We start from the raw sequence: 16,546 nt of genomic DNA, 5'->3' as shown, positions 1-16,546 counted from the left end.
AATCTCTGCTAGCAGTTGAGTTGTGCTTTTCCCTACAAACTCTGAATGGAAAACTTAAGACAATACCTTCCAAAGTAAGCAAATTAACATGTGAGTTTGACTTTAAAAATCAAACAGGCAGGTGAAAGCGCTGTCATGCACCCATCTCGGGCCTACAGGAGACTGGGAGCAGCGTACGCCGGCAGTGCTGTGATGGGGGTACCTTGCTCTTGTATTTCTGATGGTCCAGTCTGAACTTAACGTAGGGGTCACTGAGGCCGTTGGCGTCCATGGGCTGGAGGTTACGACCCTCGATCAGACTGATGCTCACAATTCCTACCCACAGCTGAGATTTCCTGTGACCTTCTGATAACCTTAGACTCTGGTGCTGTTGACCCGACACATGCATGCATTCGCACGCGCGCACACACACACACACGCGCACACACACACATTTTTACAGATTAACAGTCTTTTATGATTAAAAAACAAATACGCACATATATATTCAGTTAACACCCCATCAGAAGCCTGCTCCCAGACAGCTGAGGTAACAAGAAAGATAAGACAACACAACACATTCTGTCTCACAGGAAACGAGACAAACACATCAACACACAATAAAACACAGAGTCACTGCACAGTATGACAGAGACGGACACACAGGACACAAGAGTCCCAAAACACGTAAATGCATCACAGCAGAATCTGCATCGCAGTCAGAAAAAAGTCAGTGTACATTGTCAGCTTCTGCTGTGTTAACACAACACTCACTAACAAGACATTCCTGCATCGCTACGCTGTTCTACATTTCCTTCATTTGGCGTTCTGCAGATTGTTATTTATATAGTACAGTCATAAGCAACAGTGAAAAAAACCAACAATTAAATTATCTACAGCTTCTTTGCTTTTCATCGCTTTGAACAATGATTTGAGCTGCTGCTAACAGTTTCTATTTTTTAAGTAAGACATCAAAATTGTTTGTCAAACAAACACATTTATATATGATAATTCTGTGTTTCTGTGCTTAATTTGGAGGCCTCATTAGCCTGGCTTTTGTTTCAGATGCATTTCATTAAACTCTGAATAAACTCTGTCCCACACACACATACACGCACATAAGGTTTTGATGTTGAGACCAAGCTAATGATAATGGCTTTTCCTCCAGACATTAGTGCTAAGTGGCTGACTAAAGCAGAAACCAGGCTATTCCCACTCTCTGTTTAGCCTCACATGAAGAACCAAGACACAGAAAGAGAGTGATCATTAGCTCCATTTCTCTCCAAAGTCTTTTTCAGAAATGCTTCTCCTCTCTGGTCTGGGACTGCTTAATGTACCAGGTCATAGTATAAACAGTCAGATGCTGTGAACGTTCTCAGATATAGTTCCAAAATTATATGAAGTTTCTGTTCTTGGTGTTTTAGATCTGATAGATCCATTTGACAGGAAAGATCAGTGTTTCTTTAATCTACTACCACACCACCATGAACATTTTTGTTTAAACCAAACACTGGCAATACTGATTTTACTAACTGATTATCAATATCTGCATTTAGCCAGTCAGTACTGGTTTAGGGTAAAAACCGCCCATAACAATAGTCATTTTCAAACAGGCTGTGATAATGGTGTCTTTGGCATTGCCCTTATTTGAAATCATACTTATTTAACCAGGAGGTTGCCTCTTACAACAGAAACATGCATGTTTTTCCTTGGTGTTCCTCAAGGATATATTTTTGGTACATTGTTGCTTTTGCTACACATGCCTCCATGGGGAAAGATGTCTGATGTTAATGTACACAGTCATGCCAAAAAACAAAGTTTATACAGGGAACTCTGTGACACCACTGCTTTACAATCCTCCATCAAGGGACACACAACGGTTTGAAAAACTCTAAAAACCCAATAAGGAAGAACCACTTATTGACAACCGAAAGAGAAAATCTTTTTCAGCAAACAACCACTAAATGATTTCAGCTTAAAGTAAGCAAAATTAAGGGGTTCTTTTAAAATTCTTAACTGTGTGTTAAGCTATTACTGAAATTGCTTTGGAGTCTGGACTTTGGACTTTGAGTTTACCACAGGAACTCCAGTTGAAAGTGTTCTCTGAAAATCCAGAGAATACACTATATTCATAGAGACTTCCATTGTTTGCATTGATGAAGTCCATCATATATACTATTATGGCTTCATTAAAGAGATATGAGGAATATAAATAGCAGTAGAAGTGCCCATGAGCAAGCCTTTGGTGTGTAGATATAGTTAGCGTATTGCTGTGCTGTATTCCCGTGTTCCTGCTAGCTTGGCCCAGTTTGGATCTTCAAAGACTCTGGCTGGAGTATGGTGTACAGTAGAACATCCTCTCTCTCTCTCGCTCTCTCTCTCTCTCTCTCTCTCTCTCTCTCACTAAACAGGCACTTTTATGTTTCTGGGCCACAACAAAAGTTAAACACAAGACTAAAGTTCCAACTTGGCAGGAGAACCCTAACCTCAATTTGCAGAGACATGTTTTAGCATTGAATACACATGTATTCTCTGCTGTTATTCTAACCATCCTGGTCTTAAAAAAACAGATAATTCATCTCTCTTAGATCTTAGATACTGTAAATCTCACAGACATCCACTCTGATACAGTACGACACACAGTTCACGTAAAAAAACACCAACTGATATTAGCTTTCAACTGATATTAGCTTTCAAAATGTGCAATTTGATTGGCAGGTCATTCTGTGGATACTTCAGACCCAGTTACAAAACATATGAATGTTACATGCATGGACCAGTGATTACAGACTGACCCCAGACCAGCATGCAACCGTCTTCATACCCCATTTCAGAGAATGGAAGTTACACAAATAAACAATCATATCTTTGTCATGAGAAAACAAAATGCCAAACTCAAGGAGTCATGATGAGAAATCAAAACATGAAAAATACAAAATGTGCACCAGGCTTCTCAAAATACAACACAATAGAGATGACTATCAATACATTCAACAAACAAGAATCCACATTAACATCAGAGAAACCACTGATTTTACACTTTTCTGTTCTCGTAATGTTAAGTGCGGATGTAAAATCCAAAAAGATGAGAATTCTTTGGCTTAACAGAGGGCTTTGGAAAGAAAAAAAACCAAATACTCTTTTCCCCTCACCAACAGCCTATTATGTTCTCCGAGGAACAACATTTCCTGAAGTTCTCAAATGCATATTTCACCATTAACTTAAGTTATTAAACATTACCGGTGTTACTGCATCATACAATCTGGAAAAGATGGTCCGTTCTGTTCTTGAGTATTGCATCTATATATCGTCACATTGTTCATACAGCAGATGATTACAGTGCTGTATGGACAATGGAACACAAGCACGGCACATACTGTGTCTCAGTCAGAATGGCAGGATTAATTACAATGGTTTTAGAATTCCAGCACTGCTCTGCTTCTCCCCTCACAGGAAAGAGTGGCATTGACTGTTTTAGCCACCTTACAGCCAAAGCGATACGGATGGAGAAGAGGTTCATCTTTATTTTCACCACGCTGCCGATGCTCCACAGTGCAAAAGCTCATTATAACATGAAATATTTAAGTGTTTCATACAAATATAGGATGTTGCCCCTGTTCAGTCCTCAGATTAACTAGTTTTAATATTGTGTTTATGAGGACTCAGCAAAAACAAAATGACTCAAAGGTAAGGTAAGTTTTTATTTTGTTTGTTTTGTTTTTAAAGCAAGGACCACGTATGACCAACTTTTTAATGTTGAGGCAAAATGATCCAGGTCAACACCGCCCTTTTTTGTGTGAAATTTCAGTTGATCTTTCACATTCTCACCACCAGGTGGCGTTCAACTTGTAAATGCTGAGATCTGCAGAAAGCTGCGGCATGTGGAAAATAAAGGATTGGAAACACAAGGAAGCTAGCTTTGGAACAAAAAAAAGAACAAAAAAACAAAAAACAAAACAACTGAAATCAGGATGATTGGGACACAGGAGGCGAAAGACAGATGCTACCACCGCCCCCTTCAGACTGAGTGTAGAACTGCAGAGGCAGCAGGAAGAGGGTGACTCAGTAAAGGAGGGCATGCTGTGCTTTACCTTACTGGACCTTTTGCAGCTCCTTCTCAAAAGCATATTCTGTAAACGAGACAAAGCCATTATAAAGCCATCCCCTGAAGGCCCCTTACTGAGGACGGATGCAAAAACTGCTGGTTTCAGATCAGCATGACCTTGTGAGGCTGTGTTTTGATTGACACTTTTATGTAAGGATTTCATAGCACACTTACATAACACATTCACACAGAATTAGACACTTCAGAGATTTTGAATGCTTCAGTCAATGAGGGTTCATAATTTTACCATTGTATGATGTTTTTTACAAGTAGTAAAATCTCCACAAAGTAGGCGTGGTGTCATTTATGGTAAATGTTAAGCATTAATGTGTTCAGTATTCACTTCTATGCATTTGTTATAAAGGTGTTAAAAGTTCTTTGTTAGAGGCTCTAATGACAGTGTTACTTGACCAGAAACACTAAATGCAGAATGGGAATTCAAAATGAGAACTGTCAGAGTGGGTCTTAGATATGTCCAAAGGAAAATCAGGTAATCAAAGGGCAGGGCTGGGGAGCAAGGGGCAGCCACCTTAAGCCACACACACACACACACACACACACACTCACACACACACTCATACACACAAAGCACTGCCATTCAGAACTCATCAACACAGAGGGATTTATGAAGTGCATGTGCTTATACGACTGTATGCACTTTAACATGAACTAACATATAGTTACCATAACTTAGTAACACACAGCACAGTCACCTGAAATGATTAAGCAAGCACCCAAATTTAATTTCAGGACATAACCTGAAAATCAGTTACCAATGCCATTACTTCATTGCACATTTTTTTCTTTGTTTGTACATTGGTTTGTTTGTTTGTTTTTAATACAGTGACTTTTTAATTTCAGATTTTTCAAAACTACAGTACACTAACCAGGAGAAAATGTATTTTTTCATCGGCTCATAGTTTTAAATCATTAACCAGTGTTGTGTACATAAAGCATGGTTTACAAATAGATTCAGTTCTACACAACCACCAGCAGATGGCGCTGATGTTTCTGACTGGCATCATAAAGTGCTGGTGCACATTTGCAGAAAGCCCTGACTCCCAGAGCTTGGATATAAGGCAGCAATATAAAACCTTGATTTGAGAATGTCATTTTGAATTTGGTAGTAAATCAGATAAAACAATATACTTGATATCTCTGTCATGCATCCTGTTTCTCTCTCTGACATTATCACAGGAAAAATTATGAGTACAATGAAAAAATAGCTCACTCTCAAACTCCAAGTTCAGCCAAAGAGTAACTAACTGCACAGTTAGCACATATCTTCTGACCAAGAGCTTGCTATTCTTTCTTCAAACACAGTGTTTCTCTGTGAATGCTAATGATAACAACTTTCTGTGACTGTGAGAATGTGTGTGTGTGTGTGTGCGTGTGTGTTCACGGGTATGTGTGTGTTTGTGTGTGTGTGCACGTGCACGTGTGTGTGTGTGTGTGTGTGTTTCTGTATGCATGTGTGTACATGTGTAATGTTTTTTCCAGGGACAAGATTCCTTCCATGCATATGAGAAACTGATTGCATCCAGTCAAGGCAACACCTGCACTAAAGACAAAAATCTATTCGTCATGTGCTTCTGTGTAATTAGTTATGTAGAATATTACACAACTATACACTACATGTAGTGTGTAGCTCAGAGATGCCTAGTGAACTGACACAAAACACTGAGAGTGTTGATTCATGACCTCAGCTAGCGATAACATCCCAGTGAAAACTGTTCCCCTCTGCTACACGGCTGTGGACAGAAGAGTGTTGTTTGGGTTAACTGGGAAGTGTGTGTATGTGGTCGACCAGCAGTGAGTCATTATTTAGTTGACAAAATAAATGCGAGTTCAGATTCATTGAACTCAGCTGTTTGTGTGTCGAGAGCATCACCTGAATATTAATGAGGGACCCAGATCAGTTCAGATGTATGAAAATTATAATTGCAGTCTTGTGTCTTTTCTCTGTCATGCTTTCCTGAGCGACTTTGATTTCATGAATATTTGATAAGGTGTAATTCTTTCCAAACAGTTTTAGCTGAACAGCATTCCTTGTCTCATATCCTAATCAATCAGACAGTTTGCAGACCTGCGCAATGCAGCACTGACGTTATAAAGGAGGAGAATGAGATTCTACAAAAATAAATGTTTTTATGCATGAGGTATTTGGACGTTATTAATAATTAAACAGAACACGTTTTCAATGTTGTTTTTAAAGTATGTGCCATATTTCTTTATATTGCAATACAACATTTCAATTTAAAAGAAAAAATATTTCCAATCACCAAATGTCGAAAGCAGCTCTCCGACCAAGACACATACAGGTAACATTCTTGACACCAATCACTTGTCAGTCAGACAGAAAAAAAATGGATTGTAAGATAGACAGGAAAAAGGAGAGAGAGAAAAGAAACTCACAGCTTCTCTGAAATCACCCTCTTTAGGCGAGAGGGTGACGGCCAGATCCAGGGTACCCAGGTCATGGTCGGGATAATGAGGATCCTTCAGGTCAAGGGTCACATCCAGTGTCCTAAACAACACCATTACAGGCTAAGCAGTTATCTTAAAAAGAGTACGTGTGTGTGTGTGTGTGTGTGTGTGTGTGTGTGTGTGCGCGCGTGCGTCCGTTTGTGTTCATGACACTCAAAGCAAAGCATTAGTGAACATGTCTTTGATATTTCACTAACAAGTCCTACAAAACTAAAAAAAATATATTAAAAGGTAATTCTGCATAAAATAACACCCAGAGAAAACACTGCAGAGGCCAGATAAATCAGTATAGTACTGCAATTCACATTTGCCAGTACAAACACTAGAGGGCGCTATTACAAATAACAGTATTTCAGTGAGAATTCAGCATCACTGTAAGCATTAGATGCAGTTTGTTTTAAAAGAAGAGGATGTACCTCTGGTGTTCCAGAGACTCCAGATAAAGATACGCTGAGCCCATAAAGTCATCTTGCAGCCCAAAATCATAATCAAAGACCTGCAGAGAGGAACGTTAAAAAACAGCAACAGATCAGGGCATGTTGAGCAGTCAGTACCTTTCAGGTAACCGATAAGAATGTAAATATAAAAAATATAATTATCTTATCACCTTTATGAGATCACATCAAATTATTACAGCTAGAGAAGAATACTGATAAAATACTGGGCAGAAATTTGCATAATACATCTAACAATATATTTGGAAAGTTACATGAAGACACCCCTGGAAGTAATAAATGGGTCATTGAGAACAATGGTTCAGTATTGACAAACTCTGACTGATTAAACACAAACTGGTCCTTAATCGCTCTGTATCCTTTCTGGCCAATGAAATTCAAAAGCCTGGAGTTTAAGAAGTCTCCACGGCCTTCATCTCTTTTACCTTCACATAGAGCGGTTCCCTCAGGTTCTCCACCAACAGGGTCACTTTCTCGTCCCACACCGGGTTAAGGTTCTTATGAATGGTCTTACTGCGGAACACCTCCTTCCCCGCTATCTTAAACTTCACATACGGGTCACTGGTTCCTGTGAGGAGGAGAGAGGAGGTGGAGAGGACAGTTATCTTAGATGTGACTATAATGAGAATGACAGAGCATTTTCATACAGTTATACTCTAATAAAGAGATATGAATGCATCCATTACCCAGACATCACATTCAGTCAGATAAATACAGCCATACGAACACAGGACCATTTTACGTACTAAACAAACAGTAAAATACAATTATAATGTGTAGAGTTGATTGAAAGCAAAAGCTGTACTGATTAAGCCATTAATTGGGTGATTAATTAATTAATGTGTTGAAAAATGCTTAATAAACATTTGCATTTGCAAAATTTGATTGTGGAGAGTGTATGGTTCACTGACGCTCATATGACAAATTGACCGCCTGTGGTATTTTGAGCCAAACCACAGTGCCATGTTAATTTAATGAGCTGTCAATGGCTCCCACTGTGTTTATGCATTGAAACACTCAACACAAAAGCCCCAAGGATAAACAAACACGACTGAGGCTTCTCTGCAGGACCAGCTGACGTTTGTCTCGATGGACTCCAATCCAGCTCGTACCGACAATAATCCAGCGAGAAATCGATATTGTCTTTAAGTTCTTTTCATGGTCAAACTGTTTAGTATTAAAGAGAATTCACTGTCTCTTTTATTCAGATTACATCTCTTTCAAATAAAAAGCAGGAAAAACTGACTGCTTCACATGACAGCGATGATCTTAAACCTCATCTGACTGATTTAGACAAATGTACATTTCTGATGTGCACATTATTCTCACATATACCAAATAAGCAGTCAGCCTCTCTCTCTCTATCTGTCTCTTTCTCTCCCCCTCTCTGTCTCTCTCTTCCCCTCTCTGTCTCTCTCTCTCTCTTTCTGTGCTACTCTGTCTCTCTGTTCTCCAGACTCACTCTCACTCACTCTCCCTCCCTCTCTCTCTTTCTCCCTCTGTTACACTCACTCTTTGTGTTACTCTCTCTCTCTCTCTCTCTCTCACTCTCTCTCTCTCTCTCTCTCTCTCTCTCTGGTTGATGTGTTTGATTTTGTTCAGCTGGTTCTGGGGAAGGTCACACAGGCCTGCATAGCACTGCCTGAGGAGAGGATTCTAGTCATGTGACTGAGACCATGAGCTCTGATCGGCTGACAGTACAGCACAGAGTTAATGTCATTGAATGTGCTGTCATTATAAAACTGAGGTTGTGATGATTTTTCACTCATGTGACAATCAGACAACATTACCTACACCCCCCCCGCCCCCCCAAAAAAACCCCCAAAAACTGTAGACCCAGGCCTCAAGGGCCTCATATGGTACTGCGTGTTATGAGGCATACAGAACTAATATCATTCTGTATGGACATAAAAAGACATTAGTAAGACATTTAGCGTAACCAGCCACACATTACAATGATGTCTTAAATGTACCGGAAAACTTTCATTTAATTAAGGCTAAAGTCACACACCAGCTCATAATTAAATTGCCTTGAAAAATCCAATGTACTGATCATCAGCTCATAGTATTTCTTCTCCCTTGTCCTCAACATGCTCTTCTTCTTCCTCACATATAAATATTTGGAAGAAAACATTGCAACTAGTAATTTACCAGAGACTAGCATTGGTAGAACATTCTAAAATTCAAACATCCTCAGCACTCCAAAACCTGATGATGTCACAATGCCTCCACTACTAATTCTACGTATAGACAGGTTCCAGCGACACCAATGATGTTCTAAGTCACACTATCCCTTCTTTTTTTTTATCCCCATCACTTTATCGTTTCTCTCCTCCTTAAACCCCCCATTCACACTATTAACCTTTTATAAGTCATTCATTACCTCCTGCTATCTCTCCATTCACACTACCTCTCACTGTTAGGGCCAATTTACACAAATACAGCTCCGCAGTTGCTTCTTCCAAAATCTAGAGTGCACAGAGTGAAGAGAAGAAAGATTGATGAAGGTGTTCCAGGTTTTGTATTTTCAAAAAGGTTTGAGGATTGGCTTTTAAAAAAAAAAAAAAAAAAATTTAATAATGTTTTCTAAGCAAGATAAACAGCTAAACATGACACCATAGCTCTGTTTTGCTGCAGACTGACCAACAGGTGGCAGTGTTTCATCACAGTAGAATAGGAGATCCTTCAAAGGACTACAGACTGCCTTTACTAAGCACTCAGTCTATGGTCATTTCATGTGTGGTCTATGTATTGCCAAAGGCTTTCCCCCTGATCATCGCAAACCTTCATCATCTAAGTTCACAGGGTCACTGACACACTGACCTAATGGATCTTAAAGGCCCAAAGGATGGATCTTAAAAGGCTTAAACACACAGTCAGTGTTTGTCTGCTATGTCTCTGGTATTTAATCCATGTCTCTGGCATTTAATCCATGTAAGACAATGATGAGAGACATCCCTGAGAAACACACATGCACACACACAAAGCATAATACAAGTTTCGATCAAATGGGTAAAAATATCAAATCTTCATAATATTTTAATGCCTCTAATGCAGAATTTCCAGATGACAAAGTTTATGAGCAGAGTCACTGTAAAGGTTAGAACCATTATGTAAAGGTTAGAACCATTATGAACATCTTTCTGGGAGAATTTTTGTGTGGAAAACCCAGTCACGTCCTCCCCTTTTCAGGAAACATTTTACATGATAGAACACCCATCTGGAGACGGTGCTCTAACAAACTCTTCCGTGAAACACTTATTTAAGCAGAAAACGTGTATCACGACCTTCTCTTTTCAGGAAACACTTTGATTTAAGTAATCTCTCCAGCTGGAAGATGGTGTTCTTCTTGGGTGAGAACCAATGAACAGAGCATCAGGCCAGAGGGGGATAAGATTGCTTGATCATCACAGCTCTGTTTGTGTAATAGACAATCAGATGTCACAGGCTGACAGCTTCCTCACGTCCTGCGGCCAGAGGGAACACGAAAGCGCCTCTGTGTGAGATGTTGGACAGAGGCAGGGTGACCGTCAGCAGAAAACACGTGAATTATACATGTCAGCAATACACTGTGCTTGGGTTCACTCAACTTGCATACTAATATACACGCAAATGCACAAACATGTACGCATGCGCAGTCGCACACACCCACGCACACAAACACAAAGACACATACACACAGATGCACACATCTGTGCACACACACACACAAACACACGTGCGCGCTTGCACACACACACCCATGCGCATACACACACACACGCACATACACACACACACACACACACACACACACACACATACACATGTGCGCAAACAAGTCACACACACACCATTCTACCCCACCCCAGCACATTTAAGTAGCATTAGTCATGTTGCCACCGAAGCATCCTGATCCAGCGGTGCTCCATGCTAAGTTTACAGCCAGACCATTACGCTGTGTTTGTCATAATTCAGTTTGATGGGACTTTGCTCTCATAAGAAGCCCTGCAAAATGTCACTAAAGCAGTGGGCCGGACGTTTGGTGCCAATATCGATTGTTCTCCTCTAGATTGGCTTCATGGGGCGTTGAAATAGTGCGTTCATTACCTCACACAGGCTGATTTAAAGAGACATACTCGCTCGGAGGACCTGGCCGACAGAGAAAAGACACCACTACACAGAATGACTGTTTTATTGCTCCCTGTACTCACGTTATAATCTGCATAAACTCTACCATCACTAACATGAGTAAGTGGACCTCTATACTTGACAGAGATCATTACTGTCAGAGTAAGTACTGGGCATCTCTGCTGTTGTTTTATCTATATTTAACTGCTAATAATGTAGATCAGTCTCATGTTTCTCTGTCTAATGCCATCAGAGCTGCACTCATAACGTCTAACACCATTACCAAGCATGTTTTAGATTAGCATCATGGCATGAAATTTACCTGCACAGAAAAACACACACACATGCAAACATAAACATACACACACCGACCTTGATGGGAATCGACAACCAAGGGAACAAAGAGGCCAAATACTGTCAACTTCCAGTTAAATAACTCTGATACACACACACACATATACACAGACACACACACACACACACACACACACACACACACATACACAGAGTTCACAAACCTGGTTAAAACTGCAACATAATGAGCTATCTCTCTATTTTAGCTGCATGCATTCTCAGCTAAGCACCCTTGTTATTTTGTGTCTTTGACTTGCGTTGACTCAGACTCATTCAGAGGTACCCTGAGGCACTGTTACGACATCAGACGGGCGGGAAAGATCATTTTAGACGCCCAGCTGAACAGGGCTTTGATAGGCTATTGCCCATGGCACTAAAATAAATTAAAAGAGTGAAATTTGCTGGCATTTCTAACCTGCTAGCAGGAGGTTATGGGTTGTAGAGGGAAAATGTTGTTTCCTGTACCCCACTGCTCTTTATAGTGCAAACACTCAAAAAGGCCACAGCCCAACAGGACTACCCAGCAGAGAGAGCTGAAATGATTTGCTATTAGGTTGATGGGGATGAGACTGAAAAAGTATTGAAGGGGCAAGGGATGGGAGAGGGGTGTCTGCCTTGAATTGATCGGACAGAGAAACTTTCACTCAACTCGACCAGAATAATTTAGCAGCGACTTGAATCAAACTTTCTTGGCGTTAGCCATGACTCACATCAAAAATATGAAGCTGAGGCCTGGGGAAGTTCCATTCAGTATTGAAGGAACCAGTCAATACGTCATTCAAGTGAATGAGTGTGTGTTTCTGGAGTTTATAGAGGGGTCACACTGCAGTTATATATCCCCCTGAATCAATACACACACACACACACACACACACACACACATGCACGCACTCACTCGCACGCACATCTCTTCTCAGAGCTATAAAATCTGCTTCCGTCCCGGGTGCTGAGGAGCATGAAATTAAAGTGAATGGAGAGAGAGGCACTGGGCTCCTTTCTGAGTGGGCGTGCATCAGTCTCACAGGTTCATCTAAGACATCAAGAGTTGTGAGTGGGCTGGAAAACGTAATGGAAGCACAGGGGTAAACCCTGTGAGTTCAATAAAGTCAGTGGAGTGTGAAAAATATGGTTAATTGGGGGGAGATGTGCTACGGCTAGCCTCAGCGGCAACGCTAGCTAATTTAGAATTCGTTGTTTGTAGGCCATTGACAGATACAAAACAACAGGCTACAAAATCGGTTTTCCAGTTATTAATTTATTACAGCCCTTATCTAGTGTCCTTCTGGGTCTTGATAATACGATGGCTTGGGGTTAAATAATACAACTTGGAGCGATTCATTGTCTCTCACAGAAAAGGTTTACACACTCATAAAGTAATAAAGTTAAGTAATACAAGTCGTTCTGTTGCTGTCACCTTGGGCTCGCTCGCTGGGGGTTTAGGCACCGATCGCTGTAAAGCTGCTTTGAGACAATCTAGATTGCAATAAGCCCTATACAAATACTATATAAGCCCATCTAGGAACTTGAACTTCTCCTCTGCTGTGTATCCTAGTGTTCACTGGTATTTACTAACACTCTTAGCAAAACCATACAGATTACAGGCTAGGAGAGCAGACACTGGACAGAGCTATGACAAACTAACCTCCAAACCTAAACTCTTCACAAGCTTTTAATCTCATTTCAGAAGAATGAAGCAATGACCGAGACTCTCTTATACCAAGGCAAGTTGATATAAATTCATTTAGGCTCAGAAACCCATTTCGATTCTGGTTCCTTCAATTAGAGCGTCTGTTGAACGGCCGATTGGACGCTGACTCATGAGCCAATTGTCTTTGTCCAATTCAATTTTGACTCAGTTTAATGTGTGAATGAGTGCTGGTGGCAAAACCCAGAGAGATAGCCAAGTTTTCAAGGGATAAATAAGCTCAGAACCTTTATTGATATTGAAAGTCGGCGATCTCGAAGATCTTTACAGATGCCTTTTTTAAACAGCAGACTTTGATTCATGCTATTCAAATGATGTCATAATGCACACACAGAAATGAACCAATCAGAGGTCAGATCTGTAACTCTTCTGTCAAGATCATATCAAGATCAGTGCTGAGTGACTGTTACACCACAGAGACTGTCAATGTAGCCAATTTTCACAGAGGTGTTGTGTCAGAGGTGTAAGATTAGGTTAAGCGGTGGTTGTGCACCCACTGTTTTGCTTGATAAGAAAAAAAACACCCTCTGCTACCATAAAGGGGCAGTGTGTCATAGCTTTATGCAAAACCTGGGCCTCCACTGATCCTCAGAAAATTCTCTCACGAATTTCACACTTTGTCCAATTTCTCCACCAGATAGGAAACAGCAGTCAAAGTGTGCAAACATACACACACACACACACACACACACACAAACACACACATTAAGGCCAGTGCAGAGTCCATTGCCTCTGCTCTTAATGGATACTGTCAATGGGATTAATGGTGTAGTCAACACTAAATGACTCATGAATAATGAATAGGGAAACCAGTAAGTCATGGACACACACTGCTGAGAGAGAGAGAGGGAGAGAGAGAGAGAGAGAGAGAGAGAGAGAGACAGAGACAGAGACAGAGACAGAGACAGAGACAGAGAGATCTTGGTAAAGCTAGTTTTGTCCAAAAGAATCACCTTATTAAATGACTTAACAATTTGGTGAGTACATATGCATAACTTGCTCTGATGGTAAAACTACTGCTCACATAACAAATGCAGTTCTCCCAGTTTATAATATACCCAATGTAGACAGCCCACATCAATGATCAAACATTCAAAGATTTTCCCAAAGCTTCAGAAGAAACAGATCAACTAGAGGGTCAGCGTTGCACAGAAATGTTTGATGAAGACAAATTGTTCTCTCTTCTTCTCTCCCTCTTGCCTCTTGGCAAACGCACTGGCTCAATACTACCAAACAAGTCCCATTTTCACACAGGACCAGAGCTCCTCTGCCTAACAAGGATAACGTTGGTCCTAAATCTGTGATATGATGAAATATGGCGGTAGTCCACAAGGTGTCCACTCACACTGCACTAACACAGATCTCTCTCTGACACACACACACACACACACACACACACACAACCGAGAACACCACCACAGACAAACAAAAATAAACACAAACACATGTCACTCCATGCTTCCTCAAATTTTCCGGATTGGACCACCACACACACAAGTACACACACACACACACACACACACACACGTGCGCACACAAACACACACACACATACACACACAAACACACACACAAAAACACACACACACACACACACAACCGAGTACCCCACCACAGACAAACAAAAATAAAACCAAACACAAGTCATTCCATGCTTCCTCAAATCTTCCCTATTGGACCACCACACACACACAAGCGCACACGCACACACACACACAAACGTCTCCCGTGTGCCTGTTTGTTCCCTGTCTGAATGCTGAGCTTAGTCTCTGGTCACTGAAGTGCTGAAAGTGAGAGGAAAAATGAATTAAGCCTCAGTCAGACTCTTCAGACAAAGGTCACGTTTTTTATAACCGAGCTAAAAACAAACAAACAAACAAACAAACAAAAAAACCCACGCAAATACTAGCTCATTCACTCACACATATAAACAGATATACACACATTCACACACATGCACACACACTCACTTTCATATATAAACAGATATACACACATTTACATACACATACACACATTTACACTCTCTCTCTCGTACGCATGCGCGCGCACACACACACACACACACACACACACACACACACTCGTGCCCGTACACACGTTCACATGCACAGACACTCATTTGTGGACACTGAAAACTGGACATGTGCTGTCTGAGTGGAAGGCCAGGCCTTGTGTCTGTAAGGGAAAAACAGGATGGATGGATCTATTCTCCCTCCTGTTACACCCTAAAGGACCAAACCAAGCTTTCAAACTGTATGTCATTTCAAAAGGCTCCTCACAGGAAACCTTCCCTTACCAGGCTGACCCAGGAAAACAGTCTCTAAAACCAAGCAATAAATTCTTATATTTTTATGTGATTTTATATTATTCTGCAAATAGAAGTTGTTTATAAAAAAAAAAAGTTTACACAGCACTGAATGGTGTATAAGTGAGTTCAATATGAGGAGGTCCATTTTGAGTGGCAAGAGTTGATTCACACTGCTTAACTATGCTTGACAGTTTGCTATAAAACACACGCAAAAGAAAAAAAAGAAAGAAAAAAAAAAAGAAAGAAAATGTTTCCCATGATGCTAAAGTGGGATAGATCATTTGGATAAAAAGATTGGACTTGAACTAAATGTTCCCACACATCCAATCTCTTGCTTACCTATCAGAATGACTGACATATTATTAAATATCTATTCATTACTTTCACTAAGGCCACAGAGGACTGGGGGAGCTAAAAAAAGCGGGGACATTGAATAATGCATCAAAATTATAATTAAGCTCCATCATTCAGTTCAGTTCCCAGCCACCGCCAACGACTGTCATTGCCAAAAAAAAAAAAAAAATCTAATATTGAACTGGAGCTCTCCAATCTGTTCAGGGGCTGGAGAGCACTGCTACCTCACTCACATACTCAAACAGGGCCAAGGGATTACTGACTCCAGATCAGTTATGGAACCGATCCTCTCCCATCAGGACCAAGAAACAAACAGATTTTCTCTCCTCATGAATAAACACTGGGGATCCCTGTCTGGGAACATTGGTTGGACTTGGCTAAATGGGATTAAAAGTCAAAATGTTCAAGGTCTTCACACTGCAGGACTGGAGTACAAAGTAGCCAATTGCTTTCCCAAACTACAAACTGAACTCCAATAGGCTATTACAATATTACTATTATGAGTTTATACGTCTACATAAGATCAGTTTTCTCCATTAGTTCACTTTTAAAACCCAATCCACAGCCACACCCTGTTATAAAGCACTGAGGAACATGCTGTCCACTACAGGACCTGTATCACTGGCAAAGTGTTCACATAAGGAGGTCCCAATGTCAGAGTAACTGGTAAGACTTTTACTGCAGAG

The 16,546-nt window shown here is 40.6% G+C and overlaps 1 protein-coding gene across 1 annotated transcript in view; it reads right to left on the bottom strand.

Annotated features, from left to right (window-relative positions):
* Positions 1-16,546, bottom strand: part of mctp1a (multiple C2 domains, transmembrane 1a) — a 137,037-nt gene that overhangs the window by 59,778 nt on the left and 60,713 nt on the right. The window contains exons 3-7 of the mRNA XM_030780967.1: positions 7,452-7,594; positions 6,988-7,067; positions 6,500-6,611; positions 4,071-4,109; positions 203-367 (exon numbers count right to left, since the gene is read on the bottom strand). Coding sequence (XP_030636827.1) covers positions 203-367; positions 4,071-4,109; positions 6,500-6,611; positions 6,988-7,067; positions 7,452-7,594 — 539 coding nt within the window. The remainder of the gene's footprint in view (positions 1-202; positions 368-4,070; positions 4,110-6,499; positions 6,612-6,987; positions 7,068-7,451; positions 7,595-16,546) is intronic.

The sequence above is a fragment of the Chanos chanos genome, chromosome 1 (assembly GCF_902362185.1).
Source record: "Chanos chanos chromosome 1, fChaCha1.1, whole genome shotgun sequence".
In the NCBI taxonomy this organism is placed as follows: Eukaryota; Metazoa; Chordata; class Actinopteri; order Gonorynchiformes; family Chanidae; genus Chanos; species Chanos chanos.
This window is presented reverse-complemented; position numbering and strand designations above follow the sequence as displayed.